The following is a 26,524-nucleotide window of genomic DNA, read 5'->3' as shown; positions in this document are numbered from 1 at the left end:
GAGCTCCCGGCGCTGCCCCATTTCCGGCGGGCGGAGGCGGCGCCGCGGCCGCCGCTGCTGCTGCCGGGGCGGGGGACACAATGGGCGGCAGCGGCGGGGCGGCGGCGGCGAAGGGGCGCTGAGGGGCGGCCGCCCTCCTTCTCTCCCTGCCTGCGGCCATGGCCACCACGGCCGAGCTCTTCGAGGTGGGTGCGGGCCCCGCGGGCCGGGCCGGGCCGGCTCGCTGAGGGGATGCGGCGGGCTGTCCCTGGGGAAGGGCGGGCGGGGTGCGGGGCTGGGGGAGCCGCGGGGTCGTCCCCGGGTGCGGTGCTGACCCTGCCCCGCTGCAGGGCCTCGCTCCCCGCCGGCTCCCGGGGCTGGCAGCGGGCTGGTGACTGACAGGGCCACGCCAGGCCCGGCCCCCGCTCCCTCTGCACCGGCCTGAGCCCGGCGCGGGGGTGGCAGTGGGGCTGGGATGGAATAAGGAAATGACTTTGCCCTCCCTTTACCCGCCGTGGAAGCGAGGCACGGAAGGAGAATAGCTTGGCCGAGGCCACGCAGGAGCAGGGCAGGAATAGCAGGAGTCTGTCAGATTCTTCCCGTGCAATTACAGAATGCCCCAAGGTGGAAGAGATGCACCAGGATCGTCTCCCTCCTGGAGGGAGCCTGCAAGGGAGATGGGTGGGGGACTTTTTACAGGAGCGTGTGGTGACAGGACAGGGGGAATGGCTTCAAACTGAAGGAGAGTAGGTTAGATATTCGGAAGAATGATATCTCCCTCTCTGCTGTGAGGGTGGTGAGGCCCTGGCCCAGAGAAGCTGTGGCTGCCCCATCCCTGGCAGTGTCCAAGGCCAGGCTGGATGGGGCTTGGAGCAGCCTCGGACAGTGGAAGGTGTCCCTGTCCATGGCAGGGGATGGCACGAGATGATTTTTTTCCAACCCAAACCTTTCTGTCATTCTGTGGCTCCAGCTTCTGGCCTGGACCATGAGCTCTCATGATGTGACCTGTGATAAACAAAAAGTGTGTGGTGTCCCCACTTCCTCTTCACAGGGACATGGTGTCATCCCCAGTGTCCTGTATTTGCTCTCCAGGTCACTCAGGAGCTGGTTGTTCTTCTGTTGGGTTATCACCAGGTCTCACTTTGCCCAGCCTTCAGGAAAGAGTCTTCCTGTTTCTCTGGAAGATCCTCTATCTGGGGTGTATGTAAATGCATTGTGTGCATTTGAATTTATGAATCACTGTAATGGCACACGAGTGTTATGACTCACATCTTTTGGTTTGCATAGCTTTAAAAAATAGCAGGACTAAAATACTTTGTTCCTGTAGCTGGATGCCAGGCTTTGTACCCTCCCTGCACCACTCTAGGAGCCCCTTGATTTCTCAACATGATGACTGTTCTGTTCTTTGTGGGGTGTTGAGTGTGAGGTAACTCGAATATGGAAAGAAAACTGTTTGTTGTGGCTGCTTTGGGTCATGCAACAACTTTTTCCATTTTGCCACAGCAATAAAGATGAAATTGCAAATTAGGTGAGACTTTTGCCTGGAGATTTGGGCTAGAAATTGTTTTCCAGCATGGAATCCAGTATTTCTGCCTCTCCTGCTTTCACTTCTCTTTCACTCCAAAGGCAAGGGAGTTTTTGTTATGTCCACTGATTTAATGTTGCCTACTTGGTTAGTTTGAAGTTACTGCCTTATATAAGAACATAAAAATGTGCTTATTATGGGGGTAGCCCTTAGCTGTCTGCTGAAGGTGGAATTTGATTACCATATTTTCAAGAGTGTGTGTTCTAAAGAAAATTTCAGTGCAGATATGGGAAATTGTATAGCAGGACCTGTGCTGCAAATGGACACAACAAGGTCTGAATTATCCCTCACATTGCTTAAAGCATGATTTAACAGTGGATACTTCTAAACTGGTTTTTAATTTGGCTGGGCCCAGTGTAGTTTCATTTGTAAACACCAGATCAAACCAGGTTATCACCCACTTCAGGCATATCTCTTATTAAATCAGGAATATTGGCTGAATGGATGGGATCACTTAATTCATCTGGAGCCAGAGGGAAGTTCAAAGCTGAAGAAATTGACTGTTGGGGCTCATCTGATAACAGGCAAAGGACTTGCAAATGACATTTGTAATAGCTGATTTTCAGCAATTTCTGCAGAACAGGATAGGAGACTTAAAATAGGAATTAGGCTGTCAGCTATGAGCAACCCTGTTATCAAGATAGCATTTTAAAAAGCAAATGTGTATGGCAATTGCAAACTAAAGTACAAACTTTTGGATCTGCAGTGGAACCTGGAAAATCATGTCTTAGAAAGACACTGTTGTACTTTACTTATTCCTTATAAATGAAATAGATTATTTTTAGCACATCCTCTGTTGAAAATGGGAAGAAAAATCTCATTTTATTTCTCTGTTGATCAATATCTTGCAGGTAATATCCACTGCTGTTAATATTTCTTACAGAATACAGAACAGGATTTATATGGTTAAAAAACTGAAGGGCAGGTCTCCTGTGTAAGTGTTCTTGGAAAAACAGGTATTTTCCAGGAAGGAAGCTGCAGGTGGGCTGTGTGCACATGCATTCAAGGAATATTTCAAGGTGTCTAGTGGCATGATGGGTGGAGAAAGATTGGCATTATCATATTTTTGGGGGTTCTGTGGCATCTACATCAGATTTCCTTAGGAGAAGAGGCTGGCAGAGAAACTTTGTAAATGTTGTTTTACAAAAATGAAAAAAAATATTCAAAGCCATTATGTGTGTGTAGGAATTATCTTTTAGTCTGAATATCTGGGGAAGGGAGAAATGTAGAAAATGTTATCTGCACACACAGAATGTCAACAAACCCTTTACTCAGGGTTCTTTCATATTTGGCTTTGTATTCTTGTAACCAGAGCTGAATTACAGGATCTTCTGAGAAAAAATTGTGGATTTTCATATAAAGGAGGAGTCCTGCAAAGAGCCCTAAGGTAACTGTGAGGCTGGAGGCCTCCCCTGAAGGGAATGTCACTGCATTTAATGACTCATTTCACCTATAATTACATTTTATAAAGTGTTCCCAAACTTTTAGATATCAAGGTGGCATAAGGAGGGAATTTACACTTGGCATGAAAATGTGGCATTGTGGCTTTTGATGAGAAGGATTCTTGTGAAGGAAACCTCACGTTGTGTATCAGGAAGGACTTGGTTAGAGAGATGAGTGACTTGTAGGGAAATGGTTTTTATGTGGCATCAACCAGTTATTTTTGAAGTTTAGCCAAGGAGGCTGAGCACAGAGCAGTTACTTGAGTCAGTCTGTGGGTGAGGAGTTACTGAGTGATAAAACTTCTGCCCTGTCTATCAGGATTCAGCGTGTGACAAAGTATATTTAAAAACCTTTTATCTTCCTGCTTAGTGGCTGGGCCTGGCTGGATAGAACATAATTTGTTTATGAGGAAACAGACCTTGAACGTGCAATATTTGCTTTTCAACCGTTGGTTTTACTCATGAAATTAACTTTACAATGCTGTTTTTCCCCTCCTTATTCCTCATGACAGACCTATTGATACAGCAACCAATTTAATACTGTTGAGATCGTTTGTTTTATTTTTTTTCACTCTTTTCATTTTTTTTCAACCAAGTTTTGTCAAAAGCAGTGGTGACATGTTCATCAGATACCCCTATTAGCCAGAGCCACTCCCAGCTCTGGTTTGGGTTGTTTCACACTTTTAGAACTGTTGCTTAGAATTCCTGTGGGAATACTTTTCTTACTGGTTTTAGAAGTGCTGATGTTAGCACCTAATGACTGCTGCTGAAGTGAGAAATGCTATTTTATTAATGATAGAAATTGGACTGTATTTAGAGTAATTTAGTATTAACTATGTGAGGAAGTGTTTGAGCTGGGGTAAGTATTAGGCCAGCTAAAATAGGAGGTTTTGGGTTTATAAATGAGGCCTCTGCCTTCAGAAAACATTGTTGGGTAGAGAAATAATCTTAACTCTTTGCCCTTGAGTGGTGTTTTGATGGAAGAACCAGCAAATATTATGGAAGAAACTTGTGTACCCTTGAGTTTTAGTATCACTCATGCCTTGTTTTTTCTGCTTGTGGAAATCAAATTTATCCTTTGTTTTTATGTTTTTTTTCCTCATTTTTATCTGTTCTGTTTCTGCAGTAGCAGTTTGATGTTGGGTTGTGTCCAGTACCATCTCGTGCTGGGTTTTTGGTCAGTTCTGTGTGTGATGCCATGGTGTGACAGAGAGTTGAATAACTGTAAAAAACCCTTATTTTGCCCTGTAATTTTTGTAGATGAATTTGCAGATGAGTTCTCTGATGTGTTTCCTGTGCAGCTGATGGTTGTAACCTCTCAAATCAGCTGCAGGGTTCAGGCACTTTGGAATGACAAACCACAAGCTCAGCTGCAAATAATGTCATTTAGAGCCAGCTCTTCACAGACCTGCAGCACATTCTTTGCAAGCAGTCTGATAATATCTAAACTTGATTCTCCAACTCACTATATTAAAAGCAGTGTTCTCAACAATAAATATATAATCCCAAGAGGTGATGGAGTAATTGTCAACACTGTACTTTAGAGTAAAGCTTGTAAACACTTTGAAAATGAGGTGTGAGCACCTGCTGGAGGAACAGCACATTGTAAAGGGTTTTTTTTCTGTGGCCAGGAGCCTTTTGTGGCAGATGAATACATTGAACGCCTGGCATGGAGAACACCTGGGGGAGGTTCCAGAGGTGGAGAAGCTTTCGATCCCAAAAGGTAAAAAAATCAAATTGCACAATGGTCAAAGTGGATGTATCTCTAATTGTACTGTTTTATCCCACCTATAATAACAAGCCTGTTTGTGGTGGTGCTGTGTGTCCAGGGAGGTTTTCATGTGGGAGAATTGCTAATGTTTGTGATCATGAGCCAATTATTCAGAGCTAATTATTCAGCAACAAGAGTAGGGAAAGTCACTTTCTGATTGAGACCTCTTGAATGAAGGAGAATTGGTGTTGTTTGTGCTTGTCAGACAGTTGCTGGATTCAAGTATAATAATATGAGGCTTCACTGCTATCATACTTAAGTCAATTTAATGAGTTTCTTACTTTAGTTTCCTGAGCTGCCTTAAGACACAATAGTTTGTAAATACAAGGCACAAAAAGGTAGAATGGCAAGAGAGGCAGCTCTGGGAATGAGATCTCATGATAAACTAATCTGACTTACTAAAATGTCAGAAAATTAACCTGACACAGTCAAAGGACATTTCTTCTGGAGCACTCTGGCTCTTTGGAGGCATCTGAGAAGAGAAAGGATATTGTTGAATTTCTGGCAAGATGCTGAGCTCTTGACATTCAGTCTGAGGCCTGTACCCTGTGCAGATATGTGATTAAGCAGGAAGAAGCCTGGAAATCCACAACATTATTCCCTGGAGCCCTTTCTCCACATTTGTGCCCAGTGTATACTTCAGTGTCATTCATTTTGCACCAATACTGACTCAATTTAACAGATCTGCATTTCTGCTGCTTTGCTTGTGGGCACTTCCATATTTTTCAGGACAAGCTGGCAAAACCTGCAACAGTAAATATTTTTCTTGTGCAGGGTGCCAAAATTAGTATAAAAAAAAACCCCTGATAATTTGGTGTCTATTTTTTGCTTTTCTGTTTTTAGAAGATGCTGCTTTTGTTTGCTGGAAAGAGAATTTATTTCTCATCTGAAAACATGACCAGCAGCTGCCTCTTCTGCTTCTTTCCTTTCTTAGTGTTGCTGAATAAGTGCTGAGTTGACTCAAGAACTGTTTAGAAAACAAACCCCAGCCTAAATCAATTTGTTAAAATTAATAGAGACTGCCTGCATTTCTTCAGGCTTTTGTTTGAAAGAATGCTTTGTGTCACTGGTGTTTAAATTTGATTTTCAATATACTTTTGTAAACTTAGATCTGGTTTTTCTGTGGAATCTGCTGTAATGTGCTTGCTCTTGGGCTTCTGGCAAGCAAGCAGTGAAGGAGAGGAGTCACCATCTGCCTCACTCCAGTTTTCTTTAAGAAGTTGTGCCTTCAAAAAACTGACTGGGCTAAAAGCCTCTTCTGACATGAAACCTGGACAGCAAAGTTCTGAAATGCTTCAGGTGTTTTCAGTTCTTAGCATGAATTTTATGGCTATGGAGGATCTGGGACTAATCCATTCCTTGAGCAGTGACTGGGATATTTAGAAAAATATGAGCTGAAAATATGACTGAAATAGAACAGAATGGACAAAAACAGGAATGAAAAAGAGAGAGATGTTGAGAATAGAATGAAAGGAACAGAGGGAATTCAAGAGTGCATTCAAATGTACTGTGATTGGGAGGAGTGAAATGTGAGTCTGAAAGAAAAGTTAATGTTGGGAAAGGGCAGAAAAATCCTCTAAAATGGGATAGGAAGAAGTGAAGTCAGTCAGAACAACATTATAAAATGTTACTTATTAATAATTACTTACTGTAATGCTAATTTCCAGCTTTACAGTAACATGTACAGTAGAGGATATTTTCCTTTTGTTTCCCTTACACTGAGGGGATGTAGTGGCCTAAGTTTTCCATATGAGATTTATTTAGGGAAGAAGGGGTGTACAGATTTCTGTATCTGTGGCAGAACCACAATTGATATTTTGGTGTTCCTCTCTCCTTTGGCCCACCATACAGAGAGTTTTTATGTTGATACACAACCAGCATGATATAGTTTAAAACAAAATTTTAGAAACAGATTTCTTCTAAAATATTTTATGTTATATATAATAACATTATTATTTTCTAAAATATTTAAATGTATTTATTTATTTAAATCTACAATCTAGAAACATTTCTAAGCTGGACATGGTTAGATCAGCCTTGTATTAAAACACTCTTCATAAGAGAGTGTCTTTCAATGTTTTCCTGTATTTTATTCTAAATCAGGTTATTGGAAGAATTTGTAAATCATATCCAAGAATTACAGGTAATGGATGAGAGGATTCAGAGGAAGGTGGAGAAACTAGAACAGCAGTGCCAGAAGGAAGCAAAGGAATTTGCCAAGAAAGTACAAGAGCTGCAGAAAAGCAACCAGGTAAATCCAAAGGGTGCAGTCAGTGGGAAGTTCTGCAAGTTTTCAAAGCGCAACTTTTTTGGTGCAGGGTGTTGCTGTTTGAGATAAGAATAAAGAGGGTTTGATGACAATTTCTCCTGTCAAAGGAGTTCCATTAAGGAGTGTTAGCAGTGCTGAAAGTGGGGAGTCTTCACAGTAATTTAAAGGAAGACACTAAACTTTAGGTGGGTTGTGTGTAATTAATTAATTAGCAGTTCTGAGTAGCTCTGTGATTCTGAGATGCAGCACCTGCATTCACTGGGCTTCTTGCTGAAGGAAATCTTGTGTTTCTTGAGGCACATGAAATGGAAATCCTGAGTTCAGTGTCTGTGTTCTCCAGGTTGCCTTCCAACATTTCCAAGAGCTGGATGAGCACATCAGCTATGTAGCAACTAAGGTCTGTCACCTTGGCGACCAGCTGGAGGGGGTAAACACGCCACGGCAACGGGCTGTGGAGGCTCAGAAGCTGATGAAATACTTTAATGAGTTTCTGGATGGAGAGCTGAAGTCTGATGTTTTTACAAACTCTGAAAAGGTAAGAGCTGTCAGCGGGATGAAAGCAGTTCAAAGCAATAAGCAGGACTGCCCTAATTACAAGCTGCTACCATGACTTACCATGGTCAGACTTCAAACCACTGAGTGACTGACTTGTTAAAGTTTCATTGTTCTGAAATGTAAATTAACAACCCTGGGCTGCAGATTGCTGATAAAGCATTTGTATTCAGCGATGCTTAATGTGGCAATGTTGGCATTTTTCATTTTATGAAATTATCGGAGATTTGGGAAACGCTGGGAGGGCAACTTTGGAGTGCAATACAATATCTGCCTCTTTCCTTTGAACCCCTTGCCTCAGCTCCATCCTGTAAAGCAGAACGTTTCTGAATGCCTCTTCTTTGTGCAACTTTGCTCTGTTGGGTCAGTCCACTGGCCTTGGATACCTTTTTGTCACAGCATGCCTTTGGGCTTTGTGTAGTCCTGTGGTTATGTCTCCACCCTTGGAATTTAGAGGAACCAGGCAGGAAAACTTCAAAGAAATGTTTGAGCATTTTGTTTTTCTTGTGCTTCAAGAGGACGTTCATGAAGCAAATACAATCTGAGTGGTGTGACAAACAGAAATAACTGAAGGGAAAAATCCAGCTCTAAGCAAAAGGACACATTGGATTTCCCAATGTAGTTTAAGTAAAGTTGTTGATTTGGGTTTTGGTTTTCTTTTTTTTTTTTTTTTTTTTTGTGTGTGGTGCATCCTGAAGAACTTTCCCTCCTTAAATTCTGTGCAGTGGTATGGTTGTAGTGAGGAAAAAAAATTATAATATGTGGAAACAGCAAAAACTTGATCTGCACATTCAGCAAAAAAATATGTGCTTGAAATGCAGCTCATGGAAGACCTGAGAACAGGTTAATAGTCACCCCCTCCCCACTGAGCTGGAGGTATCTCTCAGGGAAATGAAAAGCTAATCATTTTATATAATTGTATTCCCAAGGAGTCACTTGCACAGTGACTTTTGGTTCATGGTCTGTGGATATATGGTAATTACCAGTTGATAGCTTGCCCTAATTCAAGAGGGAGCAGAGAAAAACTTCCCTGATTTCCAAGGGAAACTGAAAATGTTTCAGCATACAGGAAGTTCTTCTATGGACAACCTTTCCCAGAGCTGCAATTTTTTTTTTTTTCCTTAAGGAGTAATAAAACATGCATTTTACAGATATTTAATGGCAGCATGGTGAATAACAAGTTAGAGAATGATGTGTTGTCTGCTCAAGAGCCTCAAAGAATTCAATTTTCATTTTATTTGTAAATTAAAATGTCATGATACATCCTGTTGGAGGACCAGAAAAATTTGGTAGATAAATAGGCTAAACCTGGAAATTTGTAAACAAATGAATCTCTGTACACCCCAGAGAATAATGAGCTACTCATCAAATCTGGAGGAAGACAAATGTAAAGGCCTGTGTGGGAACACAAACAAGAATTTCAGGATACAAGTTATCTTACTGAGACTAATTTCAACCAGGTGGATTCTTGAACTTTTTGGCCTCTTAGTTTAAACAATAACTTGAAGAAGTGTTTGTAGAAGAGCCTACCAGACAAGAGCTGTTATATCTTATTTTTGTACTAAAAATACTTCTAAAGTATGAGATGGTAACAAATATTCTTAAATGTGAAACCTTAGGGCTTTGTCAGTGTCTTCTGATCTTCAAACTGATGGGGGTTTTAGATAATGTTATGGAGGATGTTATGATTTTTTTGTGCTCTGCCAGCCCTCACAAGTGTGGACTTTTCTTTGAGATATTGAGGGATACTGGGAAAGGAGAGCACAAAAAAGAATATTGTACAGTTGTGTTCTAATTGATACTTTTCTCAATTGTGTATTTTCTTAAAATCTGTTGGATTCCTTTCTTTCCCTACACTCCATTTGTTGCTTCCCACTTTGTCCCAGCCATGCTGAGCAATTTCTGACTTACCTCTGTGAAGGTTTTCCTTGCTGGTTTGTCCTTTTCTGTGCATTGTGTCTTCATCCTCTGAATCCTTATAATTTCCCTTGTGCTGTTAGCTAACCAATCTTTCTTCTGTACTGAAGATTCTTGAAGTGAGCAAATCAATCCATTCAACACAATTAAACTGTCAAAATGAGCAGCAGCTCACTTATCCTGCAATAACATTGTTCTGCTTAATATGTTCACTGTTACTCTTACATCCATTTCTCTGTTTATGTTCTGTACTTAATATTATTTCATTAGACCTTTTCACTTGTGTTAAAATGCTCCTTTCCCATTGTTTCTCCATGATTTTGCTGTTGTTTTTTCCCAGATACATTATAGCCTTTAAGATTTATTTTACCAAATTGATATTTATTTTGGTTTTAATGGTTTTACAGAAGCCTGATTCAATTAAAAATTAAAGATGTCCTGGTTTAAGCAGGAATCATGGAGTGCTGATTTGTCATGGCTTCTCTTGTGCACAGAAAAAGTCCTGAATTCAATAAAATCTAAGTTAGTTAACAGCTATTGTGGGAAGTCAAAACAAAGAAAATGTTGTGTTTGTGGGATTTCTTGGTTGGTTTTTGTTTGTTTGATTTTGTAGCTTTGGTGAATAACTGCTAATAGACAATTCTATAGATCCCAGTTGTTAGGTATTAATGTTGCTGCAAGCTAATAGAAATAACTGCTCTTTCATTGGATTTCTTTGAGGAGTGCAGCAGCTTCTGCCTTAAGAGGCTATTGTGAGCTGACAGTTCAAAACATAAGCTGCTCTTAATGCTCAGAATGGATACACTTGGAGTGCCCCTGTTTGTGCTGAACAACCAGCCTGGTGTGATGCCTGTGCTCTCTATTCTTACCTGTGTGTCTGCTTCTATTCTTGAAAAGTTTTAATCCAGCCTGCTCTAAGTGGTGGCAGAATAGGATTTCATTACTTGCTTCCCTCTCACTTCAGTTCCCTGGATCATCACTAATTGGAAGAACAAGATAAACTGCATATTCTCCATGTTGTGTCAGCTTATAAAGCTTTTAGTCATCAAATAATTCAGGTTGCAAAAAACCTCTGAGACCTTCAAGCCCAACCATTCCCCCAGCACTGCCAAGGCCACCACTGAGCCATGTCCCCAAGTGCCACATCCACATGGATTTAAATCCCTCCAGGGATGGGGACTCCACCACTGCCTTGGGCAGCTCTGCCAGTGACAGCCGTTCCCATGAGGAATTTTTTCTGACATGAATCTAAACCTCTCCTGGCACAACTTCAGGCTGTTCCCTCTCCTGCTGTCCCTGTTCCCTGGAGCAGAGCCTGATCCCCCTGGCTGTCCCCTCCTGGCAGGGACTTGTGCAGAGCCACAAGGGTCCCCCCTGAGCCTCCTTTTCTCCAGGCTGAGCCCTCCCAGCTCCCTCAGCCCCTCCTCATCAGTTGTGCTCCAGCTGTGCCAGGTTTGCCCTGTCAGCACTGCTTTAAATCCACTAAAGTTCAGTTACAAATAGCTGTGTCCCCACACTTTGAAATTTGGGGTTTCCCTCATTTTATTCAGCCTAATGAAGCAGTCACTTAGCACAGCTTAGATCACTTCCTGTTCTGGCTGATAAAGAATAATTGATAAAAGAGCAGGGCACAGATTTGCATGCTGTGTTACCTGTTTATTAACTCTTGTATTCATGCAGCTATTCTTATTTTGTAGCTGTGTAATGACCTGACTTCCATTCATGATTTTTGCTTCAGACCTCAGAGTTTATAGTTTCTAATACATCTTGCATTTCTCCTTCTTTGGGAGAATGCTCTGCTCTGATCCCCTTTTGCCCCTCTCCATGCCAGGCGTGGTCATGGCTTTTTTTTGGTATGAGTTGTTTGTCCAGACAGCTCCACAGACATCCCCAATGGGAACATGGAATGAAACTTTTCATCCTATTTTGACCTATATTACTTTATGTTAAAGAAAAATACCTTAAGCATCTTAAAAGTACATGTGAAACTTGAAGGGGTTGATCTCTTCCATGGGTATGTCAACTCAACCAGCTTTAGAGATAGGAACTTTGTGTATGAAAATTGGACAGGGCAGGGGGAGGAAAAGAGCAGCCCCAAATCAGACCTTCTTTAATGCCTCTGTCATGTTTTCCTCTCACCAGATTAAAGAGGCAGCTGATATTATTCAGAAGCTGCATTTGATTGCACAGGAGCTGCCTTTTGACAGGTAAAAATCTATCTGAACATCTTTTTAAGAAAGTAAATCTTCGCACAGCTACGATTTTTCTGCTGCTTCCCTTGTCTCCCCTTTTGGTGCTGTGCTCAGTGATTCATGGAGCTTTTGAGCTGGATTGTGTGCTTATTTCTCTCTCCTCTATTCTCAAATTTGTGTTCACGCACTCATGTTGTAGGATCATCTTTACATACACATCCTAAACTGCTTAACAGACTTTTAATGGGATAATTTTGCTTTGCTGACTTAATGCTAGATTTGAATTAGATGCTTGTAGGTTTTTAGGGATATAAAGCAGGAACTTTTCTGTCGTCTTTGTGCTGCATGTTTTCATTTCTGAGCAGAATGCCTGCTGTTCATGATCCAGGATGCCTGTGATTTCTCATGTGATGTGGATTTGAATTTAATCACGCTGCGTTTTTTTTGTTGTTAACAGGTTTTCTGAAGTAAAATCAAAGATAGCAAGTAAGTTATCTATCCAGTTCAATCCATATTGCTGTATGTGAATTGTTAAAAGATGATTAAAGAAGGGAGCAATACTGTCAGCATTACAGTTTTTGCCTGAATTACGTAGCCTGATGGGTTTTTGGTGTTATCCCTTTCCTCCCCAGGTAAATACCACGATTTAGAGTGCCAGTTAATTCAAGAGTTTACCAGTGCTCAGCGCAGAGGAGAAATCTCCAGAATGAGAGAAGTAGCAGCAGTTTTGCTTCACTTTAAGGTAAATACTGAGGGGTTTAATTTAAATACATGAATAAAACTGATTCATGATACAATAAGTGCCTGTTTTGAGTGAATGCATTTGCGTGGGCACAGCCCTCATGTCAGATAATGTGTCACTTCAGGACTGTGTTCAATCTGCAATTAAGTGCAGGGGGATAAAGGAGGCAGATGAGGGGGATTGGGGGCAGCATCAGTGCAGAACTTTCCAAGATAATCTCTTCTTGCATGGGTGTGACCTGACTTTCATGCTTGAGAAAGAATGTTGAAACTTGTATAGATCCACACAGAGTGTGATAAGTGGAGTTTTATTAGGTATATAACAAAAATGGATTTGGAAAAGTCTATGATTTGAATTAATTCTGTTGGGCTTTTTTTTTTTTGAAGTAATTTTTTCACAACCATTGTATTTTTTTTGTTTTCTTTTGTACTGAGCAACCTGCTCTAACATGGAGTTGTTTTGCTCCTTCCACAGGGCTATTCCCACTGTGTTGATGTGTACATAAAACAGTGTCAAGAGGTTTGTTTTACATCACTTCTTTATTTACATTACATCATTGATTTATTTAGTCCTATAGGTTGTTGTAAATACATTCTGAAATGTGCTTCTCTATCCCTAGGGTGCATTCCTGAGGAATGATGTCTTTGAAGATGCAGCCATTCTCTGCCAGAGAGTGAATAAACAAGTTGGAGAAATCTTTAGCAATCCAGAGACTGTGCTAGCCAAACTCATTCAAAATATCTTTGAAGTTAAACTTCAGGTATTTCAAATTTTAACCTGTTGAAGATCATTGAGGAACCTCTTAATAAAAAATATTTTATCTAGTAATAGCAATTAATGAGAATTTACAGTATTTTTAATCTTTGTATAAGGGGGTAGAATCAAGTCATTGGTCTGTAACAATTCAGACAGATAATCAAGCCTATATCAAATAAATATCAAATAAATCTGCTTGTGCTCTGAGTACAGAGTGACTACAAGTACTCAAACTCAATATGTAAAATTATTAGGGAATTGCTGTGTTCATGGGGTAATTCATGAGAAGTTTGATTCCTTCTCTGTGCCCCCTACCAAGAATATGTCAGGAAAAGAAATTCCACATTTCATCTCTTAAATTTGCTCATTCTTGGGTTTGGATGTCATGTGTGAGGTTAGCATTGAGTAAGTGAAAATAATTGATGTTGTGAATGCTGTCTTGGAGCTAATGCAATATTTATGAAAATCTACAATAATTGAAAATACTAAGTTTTTCATCCTGCAAATACACTTAGTTAAGTTCATGACTTGCATTGCAAAAAGCAATTTCCTTGTAGATGTTGTTCTTGCAGTGTAGAGATTGAGCTTGTGTTTCAACCCCAATTTTATGTGTCAGTTTTGAATTAGTATTTTGTGGTAAATAATACTTTTGTCCAAATATTCACTGATAAGAAGCCTCTGAGCTTGTATCTGCTTTGTGTAGGTATTATGACAAGCAAATATGTAACCATCTCCTTTGCCTACTGTCAGCTGCAGAAATGCCCTGAGGCCTCTGGTGCTTTTGATTCTTAGTGAGGAGATTCTGTGTTAGTTGGTCAGACATATTTTCAAAACCATCTGTCTCTTGTTTTTGCTTCACTTATTACTGTTTTGCATTATTAAATCACATTCTTCCACAAGTGCATTTAACCCTCCCTGTGGATAATGCAGGAAGTGTAAACTAGAGATTTAAAAACAAAGGAGAGATGAATTTCCTTTAGGTAAGATTTGCACTTTGCAGGAAATTCCATCTAATGTAGGAAGCAGTGAGTATAACTTGACAGTTGATCTTCTAACAAATGTACCAAATTTTGCAGAGTTATGTGAAGGAGCAGCTGGAAGAACACAGGAAATCAGATGCAGAACAATATCTTAAGAACCTCTATGATCTATATACAAGGTATTTATATATCAGTGGGTTGAAGCTATTGGAAAATAAAGAGATTTATTGTTAAGAAAAAGAAACCAAAAATGTAAACTTCTCATAAAAGCTGAAATTTCTTTATGTCTATTAACCTTTACAGTGATGGCTTTCCTAAGGAAAATTTTAAATGGCCATTATTATTTTAAATGGGTATTATTGTGATCTTCAAGAGTAATTTTACAACTATGCAAAAGTCCTCCCCATCTCACTGGCAACTTGATTGCAGTGGTGCTGTGTGTAATTAAACATGAATTATGTGAAATTCTTTACTTAAATGAGAAACTGCTCCAGGTCTTAATCACCATCAGGGTTCTGTTGTGCTGTGTACTTTACAAACATGTAATGCTGTAATTCTTCCACATTCAACCTTTCCTCCCTTCCCTTCTTTGTTTCTTTTTCTTAAAGAACCACTAATCTGTCAAGCAAATTGATGGAATTTAACTTGGGTACTGATAAGCAGACTTTCTTGTCTAAGCTTATCAAGGCCATTTTCATTTCCTACTTGGAGAATTACATTGAGGTGGAAATTGGCTATTTGAAAAGTAGGAGTGCTATGATTCTGCAGCGCTATTATGATTCCAAAAACCACCAGAAGAGGTCCATTGGCACTGGAGGGTAAGTTCCTTTTGGGGAGTTTTGTAATTTTGAAGTGGAAGGGAGGTGGTGAGGGGAGGAAAGGCTGCATTTGCCATGTCAGATGCACAGTGATGAACTGCCAAAGACCTGCAGCTTTTTATAATTTGTTTTCACTTTATATTCTGCTCAAAAGTGTGTTGCTCTCAGTACATGTGAAATGTACTCAGTGCATGGTATTTGTACATGCTGGAAATGAAAAATACCAGTTAAACCTATGTTTCAACTTAGGATCCAGATCCACAAAAGGACTGAAGCAAAACTAAGGTACCTAAAGCATGTATATGTGTGTATCTAAAAGCATACATTTTTTTTCACCTGCCCAGGTCTTGTGGTCCCCTCCCAAGACCTAGGAAGGGGAAAAGACCATAGCAATGTCAGTGAGAAAAAGCTCTTAGTGAGCCCAGAAGATGCAATGGACTTAGAGAAAGGTAAAACAAGACTTCATTATCCTCAGGGTAGAAAAACTAATGAAGGACTAGTGAGAAGTGGGATAGGAAGTATTAAACTTGTGTGAAGCACAGGTGCTAAGGCTACTGCACCTCTCAAAGAGCTGCTGGGTTCAGTGTGTCAGGAGTGAGGAGTGATATGGAAAAAGCAGCAGTGAAGTAATTTTAAAAAAGCAAAGATGAAAATTTAATTTTCTTGGGGAAAATTAAATTTGTTGTAGTGCGTAACTGTGTGGGTTGTTTTATGCATGGAAATGTGTCGAAGCATGCTTGACTAAATCCAGAACTGCTGAGGTAGTGGATGAGGATGAGAGGATTTGTGGGTGTGGATGAGATAGGAAGTGTTTGGAAAGTGCAGTGTGGCAGAGTGGATGGAGGCTAAATTTGTGCACAGAGCAGAAGTGCTGTAGGATTCCAATGAAATCACTCATCCCACAAGGGGAATAGCTGCTCCCATGTGAATGTGCCATTCCAGAACACAGCTGACCATGGAATCAGAGGTGGTAGTTTTTGCATTTACTGGCAATTTTTTTTTGTTTTTAAAGCTTGCAAGACTTGTCTTAATGCTTGCACATCCTAAACTGTGTCTTGGGTCCTGTTTTTTGAGTTAACAACTAAAAGATCCTAAATTGTTGTTGAGTTTGAGTACCAAAATTTCCACCTGGTGAAATCTTCTTGGGGTCCATCTTTGTTCCAGTATTCAAGACCTCAAAGAGCGACTAAGGCAACGAACAAACCTACCCCTGGGGCCAAGCATTGACACACATGGAGAAACTTTCCTGTCACAAGAAGTGGTGGTTAACCTTTTGCAAGAAACCAAACAAGCTTTTGAAAGATGTCACAGGGTAAGTTTGCTTCCTGTGATCGCCCTTAGTGGTATCATTTTATGAGATTACAGTAATTTCACGATTATAAGCCGCACCATTTTGACTAAAATTTTGGTCCGAACCCAAAGTGCGGCTTATAATCAGGTGTGGCTTATATATGGACAGAGAATGAAAAGTTGCTGTTTTAGTTTGGAGGACAGGTGTCTGCTGAGAAAGGCAGGAGCTTCTCTTTGAAATGGAGAATGGAAACCCCCTCCCTCCAAATTATTATAATTTTGAAATCAAGGGGCTCTCAGGCAAAGATATGGGAATTAGGAATAACAGTTCTTTTCTAGGGAAATTAAAATAGAAATACAGTACTACAAAGAAACAAACTCCAAACCCTGACACAGTCAGAGTACAACCTGACACCCGTCAGGCAGGGTGTTGGCAGCAGTCCCATTCCATGGTGGCTGCATCCTCCTGCAGTGACAGATGTGGCTCAGTTGGAGCAGTGCTCCTGTACAAGGTGCAGTTTCCCTCTGGAGCTCCAGTGGTGATGTGGAGAAATCCGGTTTTCCTCTGGAGTCCAGTGGAGAAAGGGGCTCCCTTAGTGTCCCAAAACCTCTGTTTTTATCTTGGTAAGAAATATTGGGCTCTTCCCCCTGGCTGGAGCAACTCCCAATGGGATGCAGTAATTTTATCAGTGCCACAGTGGGACTCAATGGCCATTAGCAGAAAATGACTGGCTGGAGGAAGGATGGGGTGTGAAAAGATAAAGAACAATGCCCTGCCTGGTTTCAATGGATGGCCCATTAGCAGAATATCTCCCAGGGAGATCAGGATCACTGCCCCCACCCTCAACAGATGGTGATAGAACAGATACTTTTTATTACACCCTGTATTGTAATGTGCGCCTTATAATCGAGAAATTACTGTTGCGGTGTGATAGGAAGAGGAAAGGACATTGTCAAATTGTCTCATGTTTTTCATGGACATGGAGCCACAGTGGAGGCTGAGGGTTTGTTTTTCCATGTGGATCTGGTTGTAATTTGTGAGTATTAATGCTGGCTGGTTTTGGAAGAGGTGGGGATGGTTAAACCTGGCTGCATTGCTTTTCTTACTAAGTTAGACCCCAAATCTGAGAAATCTTTAGTGTGGTTTTCTTTTCCTGTTTTAAAAATACACTGAGTAGTTCAACAGTTGTTTTCCTGCCTTCAAGTGTAATTTCTTCTTACATTAGTGAATGATCACCAATAAAATGCTGAGAGGAATAGTCTTAAACATTATTTACCTTGGTAACCCTCTACAGTTCTTTAAATGCTTCAGTCTGGCGTGAAAAAGGTATTTTATTTCTGATTAAATTGCTGGTTTTACTGCCTGTCAGTCATATTTGTCTGGCACTTGGTGTAAATGAAAACCCTTGAAATTTAATTGCAGACTTAAATGTGATTTTTTTTATTAACTAAACACACTGATTTCTAGGAAAATTTAATTCTGTTAACATTCTCAATGTGCTTAGGGCAGAAAAACTTCAACTATTTAGATGTTTTAATATTTTATAAACTTAGTGAGGCCAAAGACAGAGCAGGGTACAGACACAGGGCTGTTACCTGCACACCCTTGGGATCCCCACCTTCCGCAGGGTGAGAATCAGTGACTGTAAGGCAAACAGGTAGATCATTATTTTTCTCAATATTATAATTGCTAGAAGCAGTTGTTAAATTCATGATATACACTGATCTTTTCCACATGTGCACAAACTTTTGTTTCTGCCCTTCTGTTGGGATCAGATTTAATATAAATTATTTTACTATAAGGATTGTATTTGAGTGGAAGCCCCAATGGATCTTGGCATGTGAGGAGATTTCCAGAATTATGGTTTTAGAATGTAGGGGTTTGTGGTCAAAGCAGCTCACTGTGCAAAAGATAAATTAGGCCCTGGCTAACTAATTGTGATATTTATGTCACATAGCAGATGTGTGCAGGGTTCTGCCAAAAATAAATTAGTAATTTTGATGTAGCCATATACTGAAACATTTCACTGTTTGGGAGTCTCCGTTGTTGGATTTTTGAGATTTTTTGGGGGAAAAACAGCAGAAATATTTGTGAGTGTTGTGTAAATTACCTGGAGTTGCAGTAGTAATCTTTCTTCCTTGAAACTTTATAAAAGTCTTCACCTAATTCCCTAAGAACCAAAGCTGTTTTTCCTGGGTACAAAAGCCCTGTCACGTTTTTCTTTAGAAAAGGGATTTACTGACAGGTTGCTGTCCAAAATCCCACATTGCTTACAGCTCATCAAAGTCCAGATGCTGAGTGTAAATGTGGGCATTGCTGCACTTAATAAAAGTGTTCATGCTCCATTGACTCCAGCTGAACTGTGCTAAATGTAGCCCAGGTTCAGCTGCATTATTTTTGCTTCAGTGATAAAAGAGCACAAAGTGGAGGTCCAGCTAACCCAGTGTCCTGCTTCTCACTGTGCCCAGTGCCAGGAGAGTATTAAAAGAATGAAAATACAGGATATGCATAGATTAATCTCTTCTATATGCATTTTCCCAGCAGCCAGTGGCAGGCAGGTTAGGTGGGTCCTGGGACTGCATCTGGAAAACTCTTGTCAGGACTATTAATTAATATCTTCTTTTATTATTACTCTCATTATTATTATTATTAGAAACTGTTAATGCTTTTGATTATTGTAGCATCCTGGGGCAACTTCAGTTTACTTGTAAATGCTGAAGGGTTTATTGATATTATAGGCTGTTCCTGAATAATTCTGTGCATGGATACTTTTCATTTCAAGTAAAATTCCAATTATTCTGGAATACTTGTTACATTTTAAGCTTATCCCCTATGCAATATCCAATAAACTTCCAAATCTATGTAGAACTGACCTTTAGGATATTTTTTTTTTCTTTTTCTTTAAAGCTCTCTGATCCCTCTGACTTACCCAAGAATGCTTTCAGAATTTTTTCTATGCTTGTAGAGTTCTTATGTACTGAACACATCGATTATGCATTAGAAACAGGCCTGGCTGGTGAGTACAGAATTTCCTGAGCATTTCATCTCCTTGGCCTTTCTGTGCAGATGATCTTTGCTGTGCCTTATTGATTGGCCTCGTTCAGGATGTGTTGGTGAAATTAAATCTGTTTTGTATGTTTGGGGTTTGACATTTAACGGCTTCTAAAGTGTAACTTTCATTTGGGGAATTGATGCACAGATGCAAACGTGCTCCTGACTTTAGAAATATTTTTATCACAGAAGTTGGGCCATCAGCATTCCCCTACCTCTGTATTCTGTGTCATAACAGGAGAGTATTTTTATATTAAATTTTAATGTTTATAGGAATTCTGTGCTTGTTTATATATTTGTGTGCTTAGAGTGACAGTAAATAAGAAAACTGCTTGTTTAAAGAAATTAAAATCTTGACACTGAGAACCTGTCTTGTAAGACAGCATCAAACTCACATTCTGAAGGAGTTTTTAAATTGGCTGCTCTATTTTGCTTTCAGAAATGTTACCAGTAAAGTATTTCTGTGCTTGTTACCAATATAGCTACGAGAAGAATTCTATATATGGCACCGTGGTAAATTTTTTAAACTCTAAGCCTGTGATTTGAGCATTCATGGAAAAAATCTGCATATTTAAAAAGTCATCATGCTAATTATAAGAGCTGCATATCGTTACAATTCTAATGAAACCTTCTTTGCTTTAGGCATTCCCTCTTCTGATTCAAAGAATGCAAATCTTTATTTCTTGGATGTTGTCCACCAGGCCAATACTATTTTCCATTTATTTGACAAGCAGTTCAATGATCATCTGATGCCATTGATCAGGTACCTTTGTTTGATGAACATTTCCTCTGGTCTTTTTTTTGGTGAAGAAAGCAATTCTTTTTTCATTTCTCATCTCTATTAAGAGGAGTTAATGCTTGGAGTAGTTCAGCCTGATATTGTGGAAGATAAAATATTATTGTGGGAGGGGGAAAAAGGGAATTTTAAACAAATTGGGTCCTTTGGAAACAAATGGGAGATGGTGATCTCCAAAATATTGACAGGAAGGAAAGCCATGTTGTTCCTTGAGGATTTTGCTGCTGCATTCCAGGTGGGACTCGAGGGGATTTGTGGCTGTGCCCTTTTCCTGCTGGGGTGGGAAATCTTCCCTAGATCCTTTTGGAGGCAGCAAACCCAGCAGACAAATTTGTTTTGCTATTTTAACACTGTCACACATCTTCTTTACTGTTGCAGCTCTTCTCCTAAATTATCTGAATGCCTTCAGAAGAAAAAGGATATCATAGAACAAATGGAAGTGAAGCTGGATATGGGCATTGATAGGCAAGTAGAGATTCAAACTTTCTCTTCATCTTTTAAACTGCACCTTTGTGAGAGATGTTAACTGGCCTTTCAAGCATGAATTGTTCCTGAACTCAAAATTGGTATTTTGATTTTTAACAGATAAACATACATTGTTATGCATAGGAAATTTAGATTTTGTGTGGTTAGATGGTCATGTTTTCCATGACCCATAAATTCTTCTGGAAGGATGTTAAGGGATTTTGCTTATGTTGAAAGAGTGCAGTAATTCACTGTTACCTTATTGTCTCAAACTGGTGTTTTTCCACTTTGAAAGAGGGAGAAATGATGATTGAAATAGGTTAAACACTTGCAGGATTTCCATTAGGAGCAAAGTTTGACAAAAATAGGTTAAATGATTTGCTGGGATCTGTGCAGTGCTATGGATTAGACCGAGTCGTGGAAGTCTGGAGACCTGGAATAATTTTGCTTCTGACATTGACTTGCTTTGAGGTTGTGACTCATTTAATCTTTTTTGTATTTCTCAGAATAAAAATGAGGGGATAGCTGTAAAAATTGCAAATTAAAATCACGGCTGTTTTGCAGCAGAGGAAAATAATAAACTAATGAGCTTAATATTAGGAAATGGAGCTGTTGTGTGATGCCCTACTTTTGGTTTGGTGTTTTATTTTCTGCAAGTACAAGGAGGAAGGTAGAAATAGGGGATGTAAAGTGATAATTGAGATTTTAGCTGCTCCTGCTGCAGGTGACCTTAGAGGTTTAAACACAAAGTTGGAAATACTTGAAGAACTGAGGCCATAATCTTAGATCTGGACAGATACAGATCAGTCATCAGTATTGCAGTGGTTTGTATCTGTTTGTGTTAAATAATTAATCTCTTAAAGACTTAGCAGAACAAGTTCCTGTCAGAAGACAGTACATTCAAAGGTTTGTGGATGAGGAATTTAAAAAAACTTATGTTTTTTTAAAAAAAGAGATTAGTTTTGAGATGAACATTACATGTAACATTTGCTTGTGGGGCTGCTTCATGCTGCTTTGTGGTGCCACTGATGCTGTTGAGAATTGATTGTCTTGCTTAAAGGAATGAGTTTAAAAAATAAAGCAAATTTTCAAAACATTGATGGTTTCAGCTTTATCCAATCTGGAAAAGTCCAAGTGCAGCTTCTTGAAAACCATTCCCAGCAATTATTTACCTCAGTAAAAGTGATTTATTAGCCAAACAGAATTAGTTAAACTGATTTTCTCTCAGTATGTATTTTGTATAAACAGCCTTCTGGGAGTATTTATTCCAAATGGAAATTGAGGAGAATGCAAGATATTATTTCTTTAAATTTCTGTTGGTATGTGGACTTGGAAGGAAGTAAATCTGAAATACAAGCCTGAGCTTTATGCATAGGAAAAAAAAGAGTTTTTTTCCCTCTCTGGATGCATGTATTCTTCTCCACCCCACCCTAGTTTGAGTCCTTCAAGGCCTGGAATGTCCTTGATAGATTTTTTTGGAAGGCTGGAGGGATGAGGGGGGTGAAGGAGAGGGAAGGGGAAGAGAAGAGAGCCAGGGGGATGCTCCTGGCCAAGGTGGGTACTGGGAGGAATTTTCAGCTCTGTCACTGCTTTGCTGTTTGACCTTTGCTTTGGACTCGAAGGAAAGCACGGCCCTGACCTTAGATAATGTTCTGAACAGATAAATCCTATAAAGGAGAAATAATTGATGCTGTAAAACTCCATTAGATTTCTGGGAACAAGAGAAACACCAAGCTCTGGCAAAGGAAGAGGTTTTTCCTTGCCCCTCACCCTGCCTTTATTTTCCAAGTGTTTCCTGATGCTTGCTTCTGACTAATATGCAATGTGATCTAATTCTGCTGAACTCTTGGAACGCTTCCTTCAGATTCTCTCTGCACTGAAGGATGCTATCCAATTTCTCTGAAGAGCTGGATTTGAATGGATTACTCACAATTAATGTGTCCCCTTTAAAAACAGCAGGCCAGCAGGCTGTGTGCTCTGCTGCGAGACACTGAACTTGGAGGAAAGAGTTTTTAGGGTTTTTTTTGGCTGAAAATCAAGCAGATCTCGATAGAAAAATAATAGATACTGGGGTTTTTTCCCCCCTCATTGCTTTATGCTGCTTAGTTTTGTCCAGAATCGTGTCAGTATATATAAATATAAAAGTCAAGGAAATGAAAAAGTTCCCTTCAAAACCTAATCTGTATTTGTAACTTTAAAGGACACTGAATTGTATGATTGGACAGATGAAACACATCTTGGCTGCAGAACAGAAGAAGACAGATTTCAAACCAGAAGATGAAAACAATGTTCTGATTCAATATACAAATGTAAGTAACCAAAGTCCCAGCTCATGAGTTTTATCAAGTACAGGATGCTCCTTATGCAACTCCCATTACACAACATGTGTATTTACTTAATTACTTCCATTTTGCACCAAGCACCTCCAAACTCTGTTGGGGACTATTTTCTCAAGCTGAAAAGGAACATGAGCATTTTTTATCTAGTGTCAGACACAAATCAGTGGGTACTGGTGGAACTGGCACATCCTTTCTCCCTCCCAAGAGACCCAAATTTGGAACAAGGCTTTTAGCTGATAATTAGCTATAAGCTATCAGTTTCAGAACATCAATTAGCAGGTACTCTCCAGTTGCTGGGTGCTTTTTCCACTCAGAATGGCAGGAGCATGGCAGAGCATCCCAAGTACAGCATGAACATTTTGCTGCACAGTGTTGTCTCTGCAGTGAGTGTGTCTGAATGCCAGCCTGGGGGCTGCTGGGGTGGCTCACATTAGGGAAAAGGGCAGGGAGGAGTGGTGAGAAGAAGTGAGAGCATTCCCTGAATACCTGCAACCAGGTGGGAATGGCAGAAGTGCAGCAGTAGGTACTCTGTGGGAAGGGTGAAAATCCCTGTATGGCTGTTAATTGGGGTTTGTAATTGTGACTCATGAGAGGTTTTTAATCACACACCCCTTTAGTGGATCACTAAATTAAAAATCCAAATTAAAATGTTCTGTTCTGAACTGATATGAACTATAACTGAATTGAATATTTTCTTGCATGCATCTTTCTTTGCATCTTTGTGTGGCAAATAAGAAATGATTCACCAATTAATAATTTTCAACAACTTTTACAACACGTGACTGAGATTAATCAAAGTTAGTAACTGATGTTCAACTTATGATGTGGAAGAAAGTAGATTACCTAATTCTTATTTACTTCTTTTTATTTTTCTTAATCCAGGCTTGTGTTAAAGTGTGTGGCTATGTTAGAAAGCAGGTGGAAAAGATCAGGAATTCCATGGATGGTAAGAACGTGGACACGGTTTTGATGGAGTTCGGGGTTCGTTTCCATCGCCTCATCTATGAGCACCTACAGCAATATTCCTACAGCTGCATGGGAGGAATGCTGGCCATTTGTGATGTGGCTGAGTACAGGAAGTGTGCCAAAGACTTCAAGGTGAGCCTGTCATGAGGAGGGAGTGATGATTGTAAATCCTCTCTCTGGAGGAAGGGTTTTGAAGATGTGGAGGGATAGTCTAAGACTCGAGCAACTCTAATTATTTCTTTCCTTTGTGTCCCCTTGCCCACAGATTGCGCTGGTCTTACAGCTCTTTGATACCCTGCATGCACTTTGCAACCTTCTGGTTGTAGCCCCAGATAATTTGAAGCAGGTTTGCTCAGGAGAACAACTTGCTAACCTGGACAAGAACATCCTTCACTCCTTTGTCCAGCTGCGTGTCGACTACAGGTCTGCTCGTCTGGCTCGCCACTTCAGCTGAGAGCATGGCAGGAAACCTTGCACCTTTGGGCAGCCTCAGTTGTTAGAAAGCACAGGGAATTATTTCTTACCAACCATGGGTGTAACTTTTGTGGGACAGTGACTGTTCAGGATAAAGCAGCAGCCATATTTAAACCTGACCTTGTAGAAGGCGAGCAGGTAAAAATCTGGATGATGTTTCATGTTAGCCCAAGTTCTCCCAGTGAAGAATTTCACAAATCTACTTGCTACTGATTTTTTTTTTTTTAATTGGAAACATGTTGGTGTAGGAGAGCAAATGGTGCATTGAAAGTATTTTAGTCTTCAATATTGAATTATCAGATACCATTTGTTAGACTTGAACTACAGAGCATAGCGTAGGTAATGGATTACATAGAATAGACCAGTGTAAAAACATTCTTCATCAATTTTAATGACTTAGACTTCAGCACAGCTAATCATAATCAAATTATCTTTGATTGGTGTTTCTAAGTCATTTCTTTCATTTAAAACCTTATCCTGCTCAATGTAATTTCTTGCTCTAATTAATTAGCTTGGAATTTCTTTGAGATGTAGGAGTAAAACACTATCCCAGAAAGACATAATTTATTCATTGTGTAGCATTCTAAACAGAACTAAAGTGGTGAAAAGTTTTGGATTTTTTTTGGTTTCTTTGGCTTTGATTTTTTTTTTTTTAATGTAATAGTCAAGGGCCCACTGGAATGTACTGGCATTGTATGATCTGACATTATTGTTTCTGTTTGATACCAGCACACTGAATTTTATATATGCTCCTGAAGTAAATGCAGCTGCCTTGCCTAAGGCATCCTTATTACAAGTGAAGGTGCCCATTGTGGGGTTACTGTAAAAGAACTTTTTCTCCTGTCTTATTTTGTATGTAAATAAATTCAAATTGTAATGAAGTGAAAGGGTAAAATGTAGCCCAGTTTTTCCTATGTGGCAGGAATGGCTCCAGCAAAAACCTAGAGTGGCAAATTCTTGTGCTGAAGAGAATTGATCCTCAGTGCCTGAGCAATATAAAATGTTGAAGTGTGTGAAAGCTGCTCTTCCACTGATCATAACTTTGCTATTGGACAGAGGCTCCTCTGTGTCTGTTGTGCTCCAGGGTTTATTCAGGAGCTCCTGGACCCACAGTGTGTGTACAGTGAACTGCAGCAACAGCAGTGTTTGCAACATCTGGGGTGGCTTTTCCACAAGCAGCTGGAAGTTGTAAATAAACCTTTTTTTTTCCAGAGTGGGCTCTTGTGGAAGCCAGGTTGGAACAAATCCTTGTTCCTTCTGCTGTGGGCTCAGCACATTATGGAAACTTCTTTGTCTCCCATCTGCAGAGCAGCATTTCTATCCATTCACTTTTATGGCTTAGTTAAAGAATTTTGTTTTCCTCTTCTGTTAATGAATTCCCAGGTGGGTTCAGTATTGATAAAACTTGTTGGAACTTCTCTTGCTTAGCTGGGGTTCTCCTGTTTCATTGTGGATTTAGGGGAGCATTCTGTAGGTAAATAAGGGAATGGATGCCAGCCTGGCTCACAGCATCCAGGGAATCTGGCTGCTCTGCTGGGCTGCTCTGCTCTGTTCCTTGGCCATGGCAAAGCCACAAAGGGGTTTGGACACTGGAAGAGGCACCTGCTTGTACTGCTGCCATTTTTGTTCCAAAAGCTCTGATGTGAATTCAGATGATACCTCTCTGTTACCTCTGTAACTGAAAGCCAACCATTTTAAGGCTGTGGTTTTATGAACCAATACAAAATCTTTCTACAAAAAAGAAAAACATAAATAAAAGTGTCAGTTTGCTAACACTTCAGAACAGTGAACATCATCTTGAGATTGCAGATCACAGAAGTCCTTCAGAATTTGTTGTATGACTGTTTGAATTTTTTTAAGGTTGTATGAAATGTATTTACCATATTCCTTGCTTTACTAGCTGTGTTTTCCATGCATATGCTCAGTGCAATATTTCCATTATGCCTGGTAACAGGAGGCAGCAAAAAGTAGGTGAACACTTAGATATGTAAACTCTTCCTCAATAAAAAGAATTCCTTACAGATACTTTTTTCATTTCATTTCCTTGTTCCTCAAAGATATTTATACTCAATTGTATAAGCCCTTCTATTTAAAAGAAAAACAAAAAAAGAATAAAAGTAATTTTACTGACCAAATTTA

The 26,524-nt window shown here is 39.9% G+C and overlaps 1 protein-coding gene across 2 annotated transcripts; it reads left to right on the top strand.

Moving 5' to 3' along the window:
- Positions 1-79: 79 nt before the first annotated feature.
- On the top strand, positions 80-26,524 carry EXOC5 (exocyst complex component 5). 2 transcript variants are annotated; one of them, XM_033062518.1, is made up of 19 exons: positions 80-185; positions 4,638-4,729; positions 6,881-7,028; positions 7,387-7,581; positions 11,658-11,722; positions 12,165-12,193; positions 12,340-12,449; positions 12,924-12,968; positions 13,069-13,209; positions 14,282-14,364; positions 14,794-15,003; positions 15,253-15,288; positions 16,168-16,315; positions 19,202-19,310; positions 19,988-20,108; positions 20,520-20,606; positions 22,807-22,915; positions 23,828-24,043; positions 24,177-26,524. In XM_033062518.1, the coding sequence occupies exons 1-19, from the start codon at positions 159-161 to the stop codon at positions 24,363-24,365; spliced, it is 2,160 nt and encodes a 719-aa protein (XP_032918409.1). In that variant the 5' UTR covers positions 80-158; the 3' UTR covers positions 24,366-26,524. The 2 variants fall into 2 exon arrangements, with proteins under 2 accessions (XP_032918409.1, XP_032918410.1); XM_033062519.2 differs by lacking the exon at positions 15,253-15,288.

The sequence above is a fragment of the Catharus ustulatus genome, chromosome 6 (assembly GCF_009819885.2).
Source record: "Catharus ustulatus isolate bCatUst1 chromosome 6, bCatUst1.pri.v2, whole genome shotgun sequence".
Taxonomy (NCBI): Eukaryota; Metazoa; Chordata; class Aves; order Passeriformes; family Turdidae; genus Catharus; species Catharus ustulatus.
Note: the sequence above shows the minus strand (reverse complement) of the source record. Positions and strands in the feature narration are given on the sequence as shown.